The 16,539-nt window shown below is 39.5% G+C and overlaps 2 protein-coding genes across 3 annotated transcripts; both read right to left on the bottom strand.

Annotated features, from left to right (window-relative positions):
• Nucleotides 1-1,958: 1,958 nt before the first annotated feature.
• Nucleotides 1,959-5,260, bottom strand: ccna2 (cyclin A2). The gene is made up of 8 exons (XM_047352717.1): nt 4,662-5,260; nt 4,078-4,330; nt 3,892-3,998; nt 3,594-3,817; nt 3,308-3,512; nt 3,086-3,199; nt 2,595-2,728; nt 1,959-2,520 (listed from the first exon to the last, which is right to left on the bottom strand). The coding sequence occupies exons 1-8, from the start codon at nt 4,872-4,874 to the stop codon at nt 2,469-2,471; spliced, it is 1,302 nt and encodes a 433-aa protein (XP_047208673.1). The 5' UTR covers nt 4,875-5,260; the 3' UTR covers nt 1,959-2,468.
• Nucleotides 5,261-6,405: 1,145 nt separating this feature from the next.
• bbs7 (Bardet-Biedl syndrome 7) lies at nt 6,406-16,405 on the bottom strand. Of its 2 annotated transcripts, none has more exons than XM_047352721.1 (19): nt 15,958-16,405; nt 15,779-15,844; nt 14,933-14,995; nt 14,688-14,863; nt 14,388-14,574; nt 14,006-14,078; nt 13,815-13,922; nt 10,990-11,120; nt 10,357-10,441; nt 10,123-10,225; nt 9,820-10,012; nt 9,599-9,673; nt 9,423-9,491; nt 8,244-8,383; nt 7,899-8,063; nt 7,355-7,464; nt 7,157-7,260; nt 6,951-7,074; nt 6,406-6,860 (listed from the first exon to the last, which is right to left on the bottom strand). In XM_047352721.1, exons 1-19 carry the CDS (start codon nt 15,991-15,993, stop codon nt 6,727-6,729), a joined length of 2,142 nt encoding a protein of 713 aa, XP_047208677.1. In that variant the 5' UTR covers nt 15,994-16,405; the 3' UTR covers nt 6,406-6,726. The 2 variants fall into 2 exon arrangements, with proteins under 2 accessions (XP_047208677.1, XP_047208678.1); XM_047352722.1 differs by having other exon boundaries at nt 9,423-9,488.
• Between the last annotated feature and the right edge of the window lie 134 nt (nt 16,406-16,539).

Below are 16,539 nucleotides of genomic sequence, written 5' to 3'. Positions count from 1 at the left end.
CAGTATCACATTGTTAGTTAAAAAGAAAACCTGTTGACTGCAGAGATTTTGAGCTGTCCATTTTTGCAAAATAAGAATCCTCTCTGCAGCTGGGCTGTGCTTCCCCTGTCAGATGCCATGCACAAAGCCAGCCTCCCTATTTATTATGAGGGTGAGGAAGTGAGGTGAATTCAATGCCATTGGCTGCTTCTAGCTCCCTTTTAGAGAGAACGTCATTGAATGGGAGGCAGCAAAATGCAAACCATCAGATTCCAGCCTAAAGCAATTAGAGTTGCAACAAGATCTTGATGAACGGTCCAATATTTCTTAATTTGAACTTTTCAACATTTACTTTCCCCTGCATATATTCCACTGAAAAACCAATAAAATCTCATAAAAAACAGGCATTAGAATTTATCATTGTACAGTGGAAATTCTAGTTTTTGTTTTAGAAAAATAATCTTGACAATCAAAGTCACGCTCACCTGAATTTCCCTGCTGAGGGAGAGATTATTCTACGTCTGGTTTCTTTTAAGGCAAAGAAACACTTGAAAACTGTTTTGTGTTTTTTGGTTAAGTTGACCTGGTCTTAGCGTTATAGGAAGTATGAAATATGTTTACTGTCCAAATTTCCGAGATGATGAACACCGATGCTAGCATTAGACTAGATTAGACATGCTTCTGGTGATTGTAGGTATGTTGAAGGTATAAAGGAACGTAGGGGCGTATGACCTCTTCACAGCGAGCCCATCGCACATGCAAAAAAAAATAAATGCTGGTGCTGCTAAATGGCCATGCCTACATGGACTTTCCAATTGAATGGTTTTCAAATATAAATCTGTGCTTGGAGAGGTGACCTGTGTTTATACAGGTGTATCCTGAAATTTGAATGTCCAGTTTTTAGTGATTCAGTTCAACAAATGAAACGATTCACAACTGATATTTCTAGCATTTGCTTCTGGTGATTTTGATAATGGCTTATTATAAGTAGTATAATTCACTTTTAATAGATCAAGACCAAAAAATGATTTGAATAAAAGTTATCAAAATGTCCATGTACAGTATATGCTGTCAGTACTTGGCTGGGGCTCATTTTGCATCATGGCATGGAGATCACCCTTTGCTTCTGCTGAGGTGTTTAAATTGCTTTAATAGCTAATCTAAATGTTGCAGGTTAGAAGCTTCTGAGAACTGGACTTTGGAACACCTGCTGTAGATACTGTTTGAGACCAGGACTGTTTGCTGCACAGTTGAGGCAAATAAAAAGTGAACAAGTGCTGTAATTAGATTCAGTGCCTTGTGAATCTTCAGACTTTTGAATGGGCAGTGGGGTTCATATTTTGAGGCCAGCAGTTCCCATTGCTTGTAAGCCTTTCCACTTTTCTCTAACATTTAGATACAGCTCTCCTAACCACCAGCTGCTTCAAAAGGACCTTTTTTTTTTTTTTTTTTAAAGGGCGTCAGTAACAGACTGTCATGGTTCAATCGCCATAGGATTTCCTTAAGCCTTCTGTCTCAAGTTTCTAGTTTTCCAGAGCTAAATGTTGGATTCTCATTAACGAGGTGCCTTAAGAGACTTTAGCTAGTGTTCAATTTTAAAGTTGAACTTTGTTCTGCTTTGTGCACCCCCAGTTTGGATGTTCTAGAGTTAAAATGTTTAGTAAGGCATAAGATCTTAAATATACAGTCCATTCCCATGGGTGAGTGGGTCAATTAAACTAAACATGGCCAGGTCTTCAAAGACTTTCCATACTTTATTTCCCTTAGATATGATCAAACTTTTCCTTTATACCTTTCAGTTTCCAGCCTTAGATTCATGGTTGAAGATCACACACCAGGAAACCCTATGTTAACAGTTGACGCATGATATTCGAGTCTGTTCAGTTTCATACCTGCAGCCATGTCCTTGATACAGATTCAGACCATAATGCATCCTCTGCTGCCATCATGAGGCCAACACTAAAGAGCTTTCCATTAGGTCAGTTTAAAGTGATTTTATTTACAAGAGCCATATTTTACAGTGCAGTAGGTGCCTCAAAATGCTGCCATTTTAAAAAAGGCATTGTTGTAATGAGGGATGACTTCTTAAGAGACAAAACACTTTAATCTGTGTCCCATATGGTTTACATCTTAGGAAAAAAAAAAAAAAAAAAAGATGCAAAAGATTAGAAAACTCAGTCCAAGCAGTTTGGAAGACAGCCAGTCTGGGTTCTGGAACATTACAGTCCTATTGGTTAATTAACACTGTAGGCCAAAGTAGAGTTTACTGTATTAACACCTCAGCATTTGTTGTCTCATTGGAGATAAACTCAATAAACTTCTTGATTAGCCAAAAACTGATAAGCCTGGCATGAACAAGTATAAAAATATTAAAACCTCTAAAATATCTAGCACTACTCCAAAAAGAGCAGGGCATAATAGAAAATGTTGCACATCATTTACACAAAAAAAAAACAAAAAACTGAATGCATCATCAGAAAAAGGAGGAGTCAGTTCAGCATCAGTTTGGTTGGTGCACTGATACAGGAGACCTCAAGGTACCTGTAAGAAGCAACATTTCAGTTCAGAATCAAAAGTCATAGCTTCACGTTTTACAGTTAATGTCAGAAACTCACTTTGAGCCCTTGTACTTCTCCTGGACGGACTGCTGGGCGTGCTGTGTAGCGCCAACATATGTTCGATGAAGATCCTCAATGCATGGCATAAGACTTTCCACGGTGTAACCAGACATCTCTTCCAGAGATGTTGGCTGAGGAGACAAATAAAAAGCTTTACCACAAGGTGAAGCAAGCGCTGCAGTGGAGCAGGTCCAAAAACAAAACCTGCTCTGCAGTACTTTTTTATTCCACCAACAGTAAATATCAGTGCAATAGTCCAAGGCTATCAAAAACAGGTTGCAGGTACTGGATTGATTATTGGGTGGGGTCAGAATTGGCCCATTTGAAATTTTTGACTCAAGACAAAAGTCAGATTAAGTGGAATGTGGCCAAATATTTTATGAGTAATAATTTGTCAATTCATTGATGTTTGGAGCTGAAAAACACCAAACAAGGAACTTTAATGTCACAGCTCTAAGGTGGTGTCCTCCAGCTACTTTGAGGCTTACCCATGAGTTTCCAGTCACTGTGTTGTTGGCCAGGGTGTAAGCAGCAGCCGCCATCTGTGATGGCAGGTATTTCAAGAATGGATCCGAGTCAATTAGGCTGAGCTCCCCAAGGTACTGAGAGGGATGACAAATGCAGTTTTACACAACTACAGTTGTAGAAATCACATTTAGACTGCACAATCAGGCAGGTGACTAGAGTCCAACTTAACATCTGAAACTCACCATGGCCAGACTTTCCACCTGCTTGTTAACAGCCTGATTGCAGAAATACTGGGTGAGAAACTGGTTTATTGTGGGAACAGCCAGATCAAAGGAGAGCACTTTAAGCACCAGATGCTCCATTCTCAACACCTGTTTCTTTGTGTAGGTGTCATCTGTGATGTAGACAAACTCTGCCACCTCAGGAGGGTAGATCTCTTCAAATTTTCTGCATTGAACAATAGTAACTTTTACACAGGGACAAGTGTACAGTCTTAAACAATGAGTAGTTGTAAAGGCAGGTACATACGAAGCCAGCAGCATTGCTGCAGTTCCAACAAGCTGAAGTTTGCCCCTCAGGACAGACATGGAGGAGAGGAAGCGATCGATGTAGTTCACTGCCAGATAAAGGGTCTCATTCTGGAGCTTGTATTCTTCTCCGACTTCGACCAGCCAGTCCACTAGGATAGCCCTCATGCTGTTTGTGATGTCTGGCTGCTTCTTCATGTAGCCTGCTTTAGGTCTGGTTTTCACCTAGAGGACAATATATTAGTCAGGCTTTGTCCAAGAACTACCAGAGGCCACAGAGCAAAGTAGATGCTTCTCACCTCCATTTCTCGGAGGTACGTGTGGATTTCAGCTGCATATTCTGGAACCTCATTTACTTTGACTGGTTTCTCATCCCCCTCAACCAAAGACATGTCCATGGGAGAACCTGGACAAAAAAAAATAATAATAACTTTACGTGGTCTAAAGACCGTACATTTGAAAAAGCGTAAGAGTTGACAACCCACCAAAGCCAACATCCATTGATGATGGGACATCAATAGTGGCCAGAGGCTGGCGGAGTCGTGCCACAGCATTGCTGAGTGCTAGAGGAGACTCAGCCACAGTGGACTTTGCCTTGCTGGATTCAACCTCCTTCTTGGTTGAAGCTGCATCAGGTTCATCCACATGGATCTGGAAAGCAGGTTGTCTAGTAGGTAGCCTCTCAAAGCAGCTCTTGGCAAAGTCACCATTCTTACAGGACAGAGGCTGGGATGCCTCCTGGAAGAAAAAGAGCGGCTAGTGATGATGTTGCACTTTACAGAAATATTAAGTTTAATTATTTATGGCGGGAGGAAGCGCTGGAACGTGTACGCCGTCTCAACTAGCTCAATTACAAGTTACGTTAGGCGACATGAAAATGGCGGACAACTGGACAAGCCAGAGCTAAATTAAGGTTTTAATAAACAACGATTAAAGGAGTCAAAAGGGAGCCAGTTTAGTCACATGCGCCTATTTTAAGGATTAGTAAGAGTTTGATGTTACTGCATATAGGGCACCCAACGCGCTGTTAGCTTTAGCTAACCACACGGCCATGCAACAACATAGTCACCTGCTTTGCGTCGCGCTGGTTCTGGGCTTTGCTTCTCTGGTTGTTCTGCAGGCCTCCCAGGACGGTTCTGTTGGCGACTTGCTTCGGAGGAAGGTTTTCCTGGTTCTCGTTGGTTGCAGCTCTGGGTTTGAGCGAGCCTCTTAGCCTTGTTAGCATGTTCTCCTGGTTGTGATTCTCGCTAGCCGCGCTTCCTTGTCTGTTAGCTGCTGACATGTTTTCCCCTCAAACAACAGCAGCAACAACAAAAAATAAAAAAAGCACTGATCCTCTTCTTTTGGATCTGCTAAGATAAATCACGACGATCTTTCAGTGACCAGAGGGTGTACGAGCAGTTACTGTAGAGACTAAACAGTCGATCCTAATCAAAGCTCAACTGTTGAGATGGCAACAACCCTTAGAACCGAGGCGCTGAAAACAAAACGGATAAAATGAGAACGCGCATTCATGGCAGGAGGTTTGCTCAGTTAAATAAACGCGCTAAGTTGTCATTTTAAGCGGTCTGGAAGCCGTACTGACCTGCAAACTAAAGAGCTGTCCTCGGAACTATTTACAGAGAATCATAAAGGGTGCAGGCTTGTCCCAGTTCAAGTAGCCCGCGATGATTGAAACGGACCAATCAGAGGCCGTAGAGCGATCACGTTGTACTTCTACGGCAGCCTAGACAGTTCAATATTGCTTTGATTGCAAATTCAAAACCGGTTTAAACAAAGATCACCCTCAAGAGAAACGTTAAATTGCTTTACCAACTGTTTTAGTACAGAAAGCACACATTAGATAGCTGTATTTTGTTTTAGACGCTGTTAATCATTTAGGATTTTAGGTTTTCCAAAAGGTTTAAAGAGTTTTGGTCACTTCAAAATAGTTTCATCTTAAAATGAGAACATTTCCTGTTGGTCATATATATATATTCACAAACTTTTCTCAGTGTTAAAATAACAAAAGCTTATTGTAATTTTTTTAGGGGTGAATTGGACAGTATGCAACTGAATTTCCTTAGCTGTCCATGACTAGATTTAATTATACATTTCTTTACTATCTGGAAGATGTGGATTTGCTCAAAACTAGTTAGATCAAATGTGCAACTAAACCCTGTATTTTTTGTTGTTATTTAAGTGTTTTTCTCTACTTTCAACTGTACATGTAATATATATATATATATATATATATGTCCTACAGGAAATGTTCTCATTTTGCATATTAATACTTTGTGATTTTGCTGGCAGGAGGGCTTACCAAATAATTTTAGTCATAAAAATATGTGTGTACTAGCATTATATAAATACCTTTCTATGTAACAATTTAATGCTGAATATAATTAAATCAATCAAGTTTCTGCAGAAATAATTTTATTGATGACATATTTGATGTTTTGGGAAACATTCATCCATCCATTTTCTGTACCCGCTTCTTCCGTACAGGGTTGCGGGGGAGCTGGTGCCCCTCTCCAGCAGTCTACGGGTGAGAGGCGGGGTACAGCCAGGACAGGTTGCCAGTCCATCACCAGGCAACACAGAGACACACAGGACAAACACCCATGCACACCTAAGGGCAATTTAGAGAGACCAATTAACCCAACTGTCATGTTTTCGGACTGTGTGTGGGAGGAAGCCGGAGTACCCAGAGAGAACCCATGCATGCACGAGGAGAACATACAGACTCCATGTAGAAAGACACCTGGCCAGGAGTCAAACCCAGGACCTTCTTGCTGCATTGCAGCAGTTCTACCAACTGCGCCACTGTCCAGTCTGTTTTGGGAAACATTTAATAAGCAAATTCTTTAAAAATGGTGAAACTGAATCACTACATTTGCGTTACATCATTTTCATGTAGGCTTACTACAATAAATGACACACATTATTCAAATAAACATGTATTATTCTTTCAAGCAATAACAAAAAAATTATATTTTATTAGTCTGCAATGTTAATATTACACATATAAATAGTTTCTAAATATAATAAAAGAACATAAGTTTTGGGTAATTATCATTCTGTGCTGTGATTTCAAGACAAAGCACATTGGTACAGAATAAACAATAAAACTTAAGTTTGTGGGGGTTTTTACTTCATGGCTCACTGAAAAAGTGGAGCAGTGAATTTAAGTCATAACTGTCGAGGATCTCCAGCAATGATGACACCTTTGTTTTCACATTTTGGCCCTTAAACTTGAATTTGTCAATGAAAAGATCAGTGATCATTCCTGCAGGAAAGATGAACACACACAAAATGACTGTAGTCCAAATGTCTTAAAACGTTCAAATTCACTTGAAACAACCGTTTTTAACTTTACCGTAGAGCCTTTCAAGGTGGGCTGGCTGCTTCTTGTACTCCTCCAGAAGATTGTCAGACTCGTCCAGGATGCTGCGATACTCTGGGATCAGGAAATCGGCATTTCCCTCGTGAACCTGGAGCTCCTTGGAACCAACGAAGAAAGGATGATGAACCAGGTTATGCATGTGCACTGACAGAATGTGTTGCCATTTAACCTAAACTTACTTTGAGAGCATCAATAAGCTGAACTTTCTTTGCCAGCAGTAACTGGTACTCCAGCTTTGGATGGATCATTTGGAGAGTGTGGCTAACAGAGTTGTCATTTATATCTGGAAGATACACAAAACCCATTTTTTTTCCCTTTCTATATCAAAACAAAACACACATCAGTTGAAAATTAAAAGAGAGAAACAGTGAACCTACCGTATGAAATATTTAGATTTATTTTCTTTTTGGTCGCCTCTTTAGAGAGAACATCTCTGAGTATAGAGATGGTAGAAATATTGTCCGACTTAAAGTGACCTTCTCCTTTGCTGAAAAGATCAAATCAGACGTGGAGTTCAAAAAGTCACTTAAAGATAAAACTAAAGTGAAAATTTCAAATATAAAATGCACAATTATGTCTTCAATGTAAGGATGTTGATTCATTTGTTTTATTTTGTATAAAAAGAAATCATAGATATGGCATAGAAGTGCTATATTTGACAGGATAAGCAGCTTTCTTTAGCCGCTTACTTTGGTGTCATGTTGAAAAGAAATAGCCCCAAGTCCCATTTTTTTGCCTACAGGGTAAAACATCTAAATTAAAAACCTTTTAAGATAGGTGATTCCATATTTGCCATGGGTTGTACTTGTAAAATATATTTCATTAGCTTCAAAACATTCCCTGTTCCTTACTATCTCTTTATCAAATTACAATATAAAGAATATGAAGCTTGAATCCTTATTACTATGTGCCTGAGTTTACCAGTACGTGGCTTCGAGCTGTGTGCCAAGGAACGCGTTATGAAAGTAGAACGACACGCTCTCCCCTGCAGGTGTTTTTTCAGGCACCTCTGGCAAGCAGAAAACCACCCAGGAGTGAATCTCTGCAAAGCTGAACTGCCCCACCAAACTGAGCCGGTTCATTGGCCTGAAACAGAAATGGACAGAGATCGTCTACAATGCAACTGATATTGCTGCTTGCTAGTTCTAATTCATTTCTAACTAAACTTCCACATAGTACTGTAGTTTGAATAGACTGTATCCTGACATTTTTCATATATTTTAACAGGTAAAATCGTTATTTGATGCGTTCAGTTGAAACCGTTACCTGTCTGGATCTATGCTGTGTGTCCGCTGGTGGAGCGAAAGCGGTTTGATCTGATACTGCCGAACCTGGCAGGTCTTAGGCTGCAGCCTGGGAGTGATGTAAGCCTGCAGGGTCCCATACTGTCCCTCAATGGATCTCACCTGATTGTAGATAAAACACACCATTTCTTGGCTGCATCTAATACAGAATGAAATTTAAAGTAATTGAGAAGACAGGGTAACCATTTTTTCAAGGTACTCATATAAACCTGCACAGAGGCTTCGGTTTTGAGGAAGAAACCAGTCAGTAATAAAACAGAAAGTAAACCAGCAACCACAGTTGTACAGTGCCTTGCAAAAGTATTCATGCTTCTTAATCTCTTTCATATTTCATCTTGTTATAGCCATAAACTTTAATTTAATTGGGATTTTATTTGACAGACCCAAACATAATAGTCCATAAATGTGAAGTAAAAGAAAAATATGACTACTTTTCTATATTTTTAACTAATAAAAATCTGAAATATTAGGTAGGCAGTTATATTCAGCCTCCTGTACTCTGATGCCCCTAGATAACATCTAGTGCATGCAACTGCCTTCACAAATCACCCAATTAGTAAACAGATGTGAGTGATTTATTCTCAGTATAATTCCAGTGGTTCTCTGAAGGCCTCGAAGGTTTCTTAGAGACCATTACTGAAGAAACAGCATCATAGAAAACAGACTGACAATCTGTGGCTTGAAGACTTGAAAGTAAAGGTTCAAAGAGGCTCTTCATCCAATCTAACGGAGCTTGAATTATTTTGTGAAGAAGAATGGGCAAATATTTCAGTCAGCAGATGTGTAAAGCTGCTCGACGTACCCCAAAAGCTGTAACTGCAGAGACAGGTGGTTCTACAAAGAATTGACTCAATATAAATGCGCAACACATTTTCAGGTTTTATATCTAAAAAAAAAAAAAGAAAAACATGCATTAGTTTCCTTCACAATCATGCACTGCTTTGTGCTGGTCTACATATACACAGAATAATACATTAGTTCGGTGCTGCACTGTAAAAATGTGTAGAAAAGTTCAAGGGTTGTCAATACTTTTGCAAGCCACTCAACAAACATAAGAGTTCTGTTAACAGTTGCAATGAAGAAAAACTTGCCTGCCTTCACCGAGATTGAAGAAGTAATAGTAGTTCATAGTAATAGTTACCTTAAGCTCCAGTCTTGTAGTATTGGCTTGACATCTGTAGGTGGCCAGAAGGAAGTTTCCATTAGGCTGCTGGAAAGAAACGTTCAGTCAGGGGTCTGACAGCAGAGAAAGTTTATTTCCTAACCTTATTTTTTCTTAATGTTTACACCGAGTACAGACAGGTTTATTCAGCTCACCTCTGAGTCGCATTCACTGAAACTGACAACGGCTGAGTTCTTATCTACATCCAGCAGGTCTATGGGGACGTCACTCTGAGGAAAAATGATTCAAATTAAAGTTACAGTCTGCTTCTTCACATCTGCAACAAGGTCATAGGACTACATTTCCCCCTAAAGGATGTTAGTTTTATCAGCAGCACTTCACTGCTGCTGATACAACAACAGCTGATACAACTAACCTGCAAGAGTAGATTGTCGATGGCAGTTTGCACTTCCAGAGTGAGACTGTAGCTGGAATCATCCTGGCAGAGCGTAAACTTGTCATTGATGCTGAAGATGGGCACAGTAGAGACAGCTGTACTGGACTGACTGGTCTGCTGGTATTGCTCACGGCCCTGTAGGACTTTAATCTGCAGCTGCTCGAGCTCTGCCCTGAAAGGCAAAGATGTGACTGAGAAACAAATTTGTGCTGAAATCCAACTTTAACCAGATTGCTGAAGGTAAAACAAGGGGTTCATAGAAAGACATGATTGTGATCATACCTGAGTGCTTCTATTTTAGACTGGGTCTCCTTGCTCATCCGGATCTCGTCTCCTTGTACAGCCTCAGCCCTCTGGGGCTCAGTGGTCAGCCCAGTCACCCATCCTGAAGAGGTAGTCAGCATTCAATGATACAACTATTTAACTTAGTCTAGTAAATAGTCCAGACTATTAGAAAATGTAAGTTTAAGATGATTTTTTAATCTTTCATTTCTGAAGGAAAATCACATCTCTGACCTGTATAGGTGGCAGTTAAGACCTCATCATAAGACTCTTTCCCCACACAGCCACCTTGGATGGAGGTCACACTCTCTGTTAGCACCTCAAAGAACACATCTCACCATTAATTAGGGAAGCAGCCATTAATAATAAGCATGATTGAGTTGAGTGAGAAGCAGAATAAATCTGACAGAGGACAGCAAAAAAAATAAAATTAAAAAAATCACTTAACAAAAAAACTATAAAACAACAACAGAAATAAGTTTGGTGCCTGTTTAGAGCAAAGTGTTTATGTCAATGGAAATCAATCATATGAAGGACTACTTGCTTCTAACCTTTGGCACAGAAAAAAGAAATTCAGACTGTCAAATTAGCACACGTTGCTAACCCTGCAGTTTGGAAAGCCCTGCACAAAACGCTGTGAAGGCAAGGCTAACTGATGAGAAACATCGGTTGCTAAAAACAGATCTGAAAATAAATCAGTGTTAAATGTGGGCACAAGTGGTGGATATGTTCATGAAAATAGGCAGAACTATCAAGTTATTACAATGTTTCCTGTAAGCACACATGTTAGGACATGATGCTGCAAGTGAATGTATGCGTAAAAAGTTTTAAGATAGGGAATCTTCATCAAGCCAGACAAAAACTCACATGTTCGAAGCGTAACGCAGGCTCATTGGAGCTGTCAAAACCATAAACTTCAACTGTCCCATCATCCCTGCCCACCAGGATGTCATTCACTCCATCTCCAATAATGTCATAAGTCTCGATGCAAAGAATTCCTGGTGGGAGAAAGAAAAGAGTTTTGGTGCTTTGAGAATCTATCTAAAACCACAACAGTGTGTATCAATTTTAAAAGTGTAAGTTTAGATATTCCACAATGCTTAATTAAACAACTTCATTAACAGAATACAGGGTACATTATTATAGCCCTGTGTAGAAGTTTACAATATAGGTCCTTCTCAAAATATTAGCATATTGTGATAAAGTTCATTATTTTCCATAATGTCATGATGAAAATTTAACATTCATATATTTTAGATTCATTGCACACTAACTGAAATATTTCAGGTCTTTTATTGTCTTAATACGGATGATTTTGGCATACAGCTCATGAAAACCCAAAATTCCTATCTCACAAAATTAGCATATCATTAAAAGGGTCTCTAAACGAGCTATGAACCTAATCATCTGAATCAACGAGTTAACTCTAAACACCTGCAAAAGATTCCTGAGGCCTTTAAAACTCCCAGCCTGGTTCATCACTCAAAACCCCAATCATGGGTAAGACTGCCGACCTGACTGCTGTCCAGAAGGCCACTATTGACACCCTCAAGCAAGAGGGTAAGACACAGAAAGACATTTCTGAACGAATAGGCTGTTCCCAGAGTGCTGTATCAAGGCACCTCAGTGGGAAGTCTGTGGGAAGGAAAAAGTGTGGCAGAAAACGCTGCACAACGAGAAGAGGTGACCGGACCCTGAGGAAGATTGTGGAGAAGGGCCGATTCCAGACCTTGGGGGACCTGCGGAAGCAGTGGACTGAGTCTGGAGTAGAAACATCCAGAGCCACCGTGCACAGACGTGTGCAGGAAATGGGCTACAGGTGCCGCATTCCCCAGGTCAAGCCACTTTTGAACCAGAAACAGCGGCAGAAGCGCCTGACCTGGGCAACAGAGAAGCAGCACTGGACTGTTGCTCAGTGGTCTAAAGTACTTTTTTCGGATGAAAGCAAATTCTGCATGTCATTCTGAAATCAAGGTGCCAGAGTCTGGAGGAAGACTGGGGAGAAGGAAATGCCAAAATGCCAGAAGTCCAGTGTCAAGTACCCACAGTCAGTGATGGTCTGGGGTGCCGTGTCAGCTGCTGGTGTTGGTCCACTGTGTTTTATCAAGGGCAGGGTCAATGCAGCTAGCTATCAGGAGATTTTGGAGCACTTCATGCTTCCATCTGCTGAAAAGCTTTATGGAGATGAAGATTTCATTTTTCAGCACGACCTGGCACCTGCTCACAGTGCCAAAACCACTGGTAAATGGTTTACTGACCATGGTATCACTGTGCTCAATTGGCCTGCCAACTCTCCTGACCTGAACCCCATAGAGAATCTGTGGGATATTGTGAAGAGAACGTTGAGAGACTCAAGACCCAACACTCTGGATGAGCTAAAGGCCGCTATCGAAGCATCCTGGGCCTCCATAAGACCTCAGCAGTGCCACAGGCTGATTGCCTCCATGTCACGCCGCATTGAAGCAGTCATTTCTGCCAAAGGATTCCCGACCAAGTATTGAGTGCATAACTGTACATGATTATTTGAAGGTTGACGTTTTTTGTATTAAAAACACTTTTCTTTTATTGGTCGGATGAAATATGCTAATTTTGTGAGATAGGAATTTTGGGTTTTCATGAGCTGTATGCCAAAATCATCCGTATTAAGACAATAAAAGACCTGAAATATTTCAGTTAGTGTGCAATGAATCTAAAATATATGAATGTTAAATTTTCATCATGACATTATGGAAAATAATGAACTTTATCACAATATGCTAATATTTTGAGAAGGGCCTGTATACTGATTACTATCATGAATATTATTTGGGGGATTGAAACTGAACTCCTACATCCCCACTAATACTTGATTAAATGTCCCTTAGCAAGTTGCAGAGAAACTACAGTGAGGTCCTGGCAAAAGCCAGGTGGATATTTGACCACTCCCTTTGTTAGAAATGGCAGTTTAGATTAGAGTATTTAAATTTTTTATTTTCCTGCTAAAGACTCAAGTTTTAAGCATATATGCGTATATTAATTAACAATTTTCCAGCACCTCAGGCAGTGAAACAGACCCTGAACATGATGCTACCACCACCATGCTTGACAGTTGGTACTGTTTTATTATGTTTGAAAGCCTTGCCTTGATGTATTCTTCTTGGCCAAGTGGCCAAATAGCTCTTTCACTGTCTCATCTGACCATAAAGCTTCTCTCCAGAAGACATTGGGTTTGTCTATGTGGGCAGCTGCAGATTTCCGTTAAACCTAAAGGACTCGGATTTTGGGGCATGAGCATCTTTTTTGCTTGCCACCTTCTCAGTCTACAGAGATTGAAATAAACTTGCCATTTCCGGACAGAACGACGGTCAAAGATCCATCCAGAAATTATGCCAGAAGCTTGTTGATGACTGGAACAGAAAATTTGTTTTCACTGCAACGTGCTAAAATACACTTAACCAAAGATTACAGGCAATGCATGTATTACTTGAGCTTGTTTGTATAATTCTAAATCTTGGTGGATTAGAGAAAAGACACAATAAATCCAAACTATTTCACTTAACGTTTGTTTTAAAAATCACTGAAGTTGCTTGTTGTACAATGATTCCCGAAAATTAATGGTTGAAATAAAGCATTCAAAGTCCCAAATTAATATGACTGTCATGCCAATGATAAGTGTATGCTCACTCCTAATCAGCTCTATATTTAAATGATACCTCCTTTCTTTTTCTCATTTTCAATGTCCCATTTGGTTGCAGCTGCACAGTCACCAATTTGAACCAGTCCTAATTTTCCATCTGTGGTTCCATAAACGACTTCCTCTCCTAAAGGAAAAAGACATTACGTTGTATCTTGTTCAAGTCAAAACGGATAATTTAATTATATTAAAGACATAAAGCCAACTTGCCTCCATCTTTATTGTAAAGTTCCAAAACAGATGGAGGGCCAGGAACTTCAATATCGTAGGCAAGTTCAGATCCCTGAAGTTAGAGTTAGATTAAATCACTGAAGAGAAACTTAATCACAGCGATGAGCTAAAGTAAAATTAAGGAAAAATGGTTCAAAACCGATCCTTTATTTTTTTCAAAATGGATTCAACTTTTACAACTTTTGAGAGCTGCCCGTCTCATTTCCGATCATTCTTGATTGAAATGAAAATCTAGATCTGCCACGGCTATGAATAATTTTGGGCTTAGCTGTTCAAAAAGCAATTCTCCACTTGGTGACATAAACAACATGACAACAACCAGCTAAATAATTTTGCTCTCAACAAACTCTGTTTGTGTTACCTGAAGGACTCTGAGAACTCGGTCTTGGCAAGCCAACACAGGAATGAGGTGAGGAAGCTTTTCTGTGGATAAACATGTGATGTCATTAATTTTGTCTCCGGAAAGGAAGTAGTCTTGGTCCTTGCAGTCACAATAGTGATTGTAGATGTAACTTGCACACAGGAACAGGTCAGCGCCTGAGACATACCTGGAAAAATCATAGCAATTATCATTCACATAGGTTAAAGTGACAAAGTACCACAAAAGTTATGCAAACAAAGTAAAAAGCAATAAAAGGCTCCTCCCTTTATATGTTCCTACATTGCATTAATGCTCTCCGTGAGGTTGGCCTCAAAGGTGAGAAACTGTTTGCCTTTCTTTGTAAATCCTCGAACCTGAGAACCAGAACAGACAAAGATCTTCTCCTGGGGAGTTCCCACAGCACCTCCAAGGTCCATTCTGGCTATCTTTGGTCCAGGGAGTGTTTTAAACACAGGCTGAAACAAACAGACATATGTCTTTACAATAAAAATATCTTGTTTAATAATTGTACAACATAAACTCACCACAGCTTCTCCCTTCTTCATCCCAAAACATGTAATCACACCATCATGATCAGCTATGGCAACCTGAAAAAGAACAAAACGCCAACCGGACCAAAAAATAAACGCTCTTAATTGATTCCATCTGAAAGAACCGAATTTCCAGTCATAAACACTCATTTGTGACCTGAGGTCCATTTCCAGAGCAAAATTCAGAAGCTTCTAATATTTAAAGAAAACATAAAGCAGCATAATAAAAAGTTATTTCTGTCTGAAGGAGTTTGTTAGTGAAATCCCTTCACTTTTACCTACGAATGATTCTGACATAAAAATCTCCCAAATTCAAGGGAATGTGTCCATACTTCACAGAACACAGACAACCTGGATTTTCAGTTTATGGCAAGCAGCCTGTCACTTCTTACTGCTTTGGTTTAATGTATGAAAAATACCAGTTTGAGAGACCAGACCAGTGAGGTTGTTACAATGAGCTATTAGCAAAAAACTTGATATGCAGCAAATTAATATATATAATATAAGCTTATTCCGGGTAGAAATTACGGATCCTGTTAAGTCCTGTTTTATATGTCAGCAATGTATTGTGTCATTCAGTTTACTTTTTTCTTAAGATCGCATAAAATCTTGTCAGGGACATAAAACTGCACAAGTCCAAATAAACTTCCAGATACTTTTTAAAAGCTCATACAACACATTTCAAGCTTATTTGATCGTCTTGGAAGAAAACTAGAATTTTCCATTTTTTTCAATGTTGTTTTTTTTTCTAAGCGATGAAATTAAAACTTTGTAACATTTAAAGGCAAATTGTTCATTTAAAGCTCCTAGTTTCCGTTTGACGGTGGTCTTTAACGGTACCTTTTGAGTTGCCCTTTTCCCCAACGCTGGAAGTAACCTCATACTTTTCTGGGATGTCACACCAACCTGAGAGCAAAGCACACATGTAAAATAAAATGTATTAATTTCAGTTCAGGAGCAGCTAAAACTATTCTACATTTAGCACAGCAACAAAAATAGCGGATACTGAATGATATTACCTGAGTATAATCAACTCTATGTAGATGGAGCTCCATCTTCTTTTATTATTTTAAAAACGTTTTTAGATGATATTCCAGCTGTTTTCCGACCAAGGAAAATGTCAGCTTGACTCTAATAAATTGTTCAGATTTTTTTCTTTCAAGCTAAATAACACAAGAACGTTGAAGCCATTCAAGGCTGGGATTACTTTCAAGAGATTAGCTCGACGTGCTAACGTTAGCTAGCAAGCTAATTGGCTAACAGGATTAAATCAGTCGCCAGCTGTCTCCGTCAGTGAGCACAAATAAATTCTATGGTCACCGAATGAGGAACATTAAACAACTGAAGCTAAAAAATATCTCTGTGAGCCATAAATGTGAGCGTAGACCCTGTTTAACGACAATATTGAGGATAAATTGACCACGGCGAACTGTGTAATCAAACTGACGTTACCACGGTAACAATGACTTCCTTTTCCCAAGATGCGATGTCATTGGATTAAAGAACATTTCCGAGATTGATGCCGCATCCTGATTGGTTGTAGGCTCGCTACGTTTTAATTCAGATGTATGACATCCAGGTTAATCTGTAGTATAGTTTTG

This window comes from Girardinichthys multiradiatus, chromosome 23, assembly GCF_021462225.1.
Source record: "Girardinichthys multiradiatus isolate DD_20200921_A chromosome 23, DD_fGirMul_XY1, whole genome shotgun sequence".
In the NCBI taxonomy this organism is placed as follows: domain Eukaryota; kingdom Metazoa; phylum Chordata; class Actinopteri; order Cyprinodontiformes; family Goodeidae; genus Girardinichthys; species Girardinichthys multiradiatus.
This window is presented reverse-complemented; position numbering and strand designations above follow the sequence as displayed.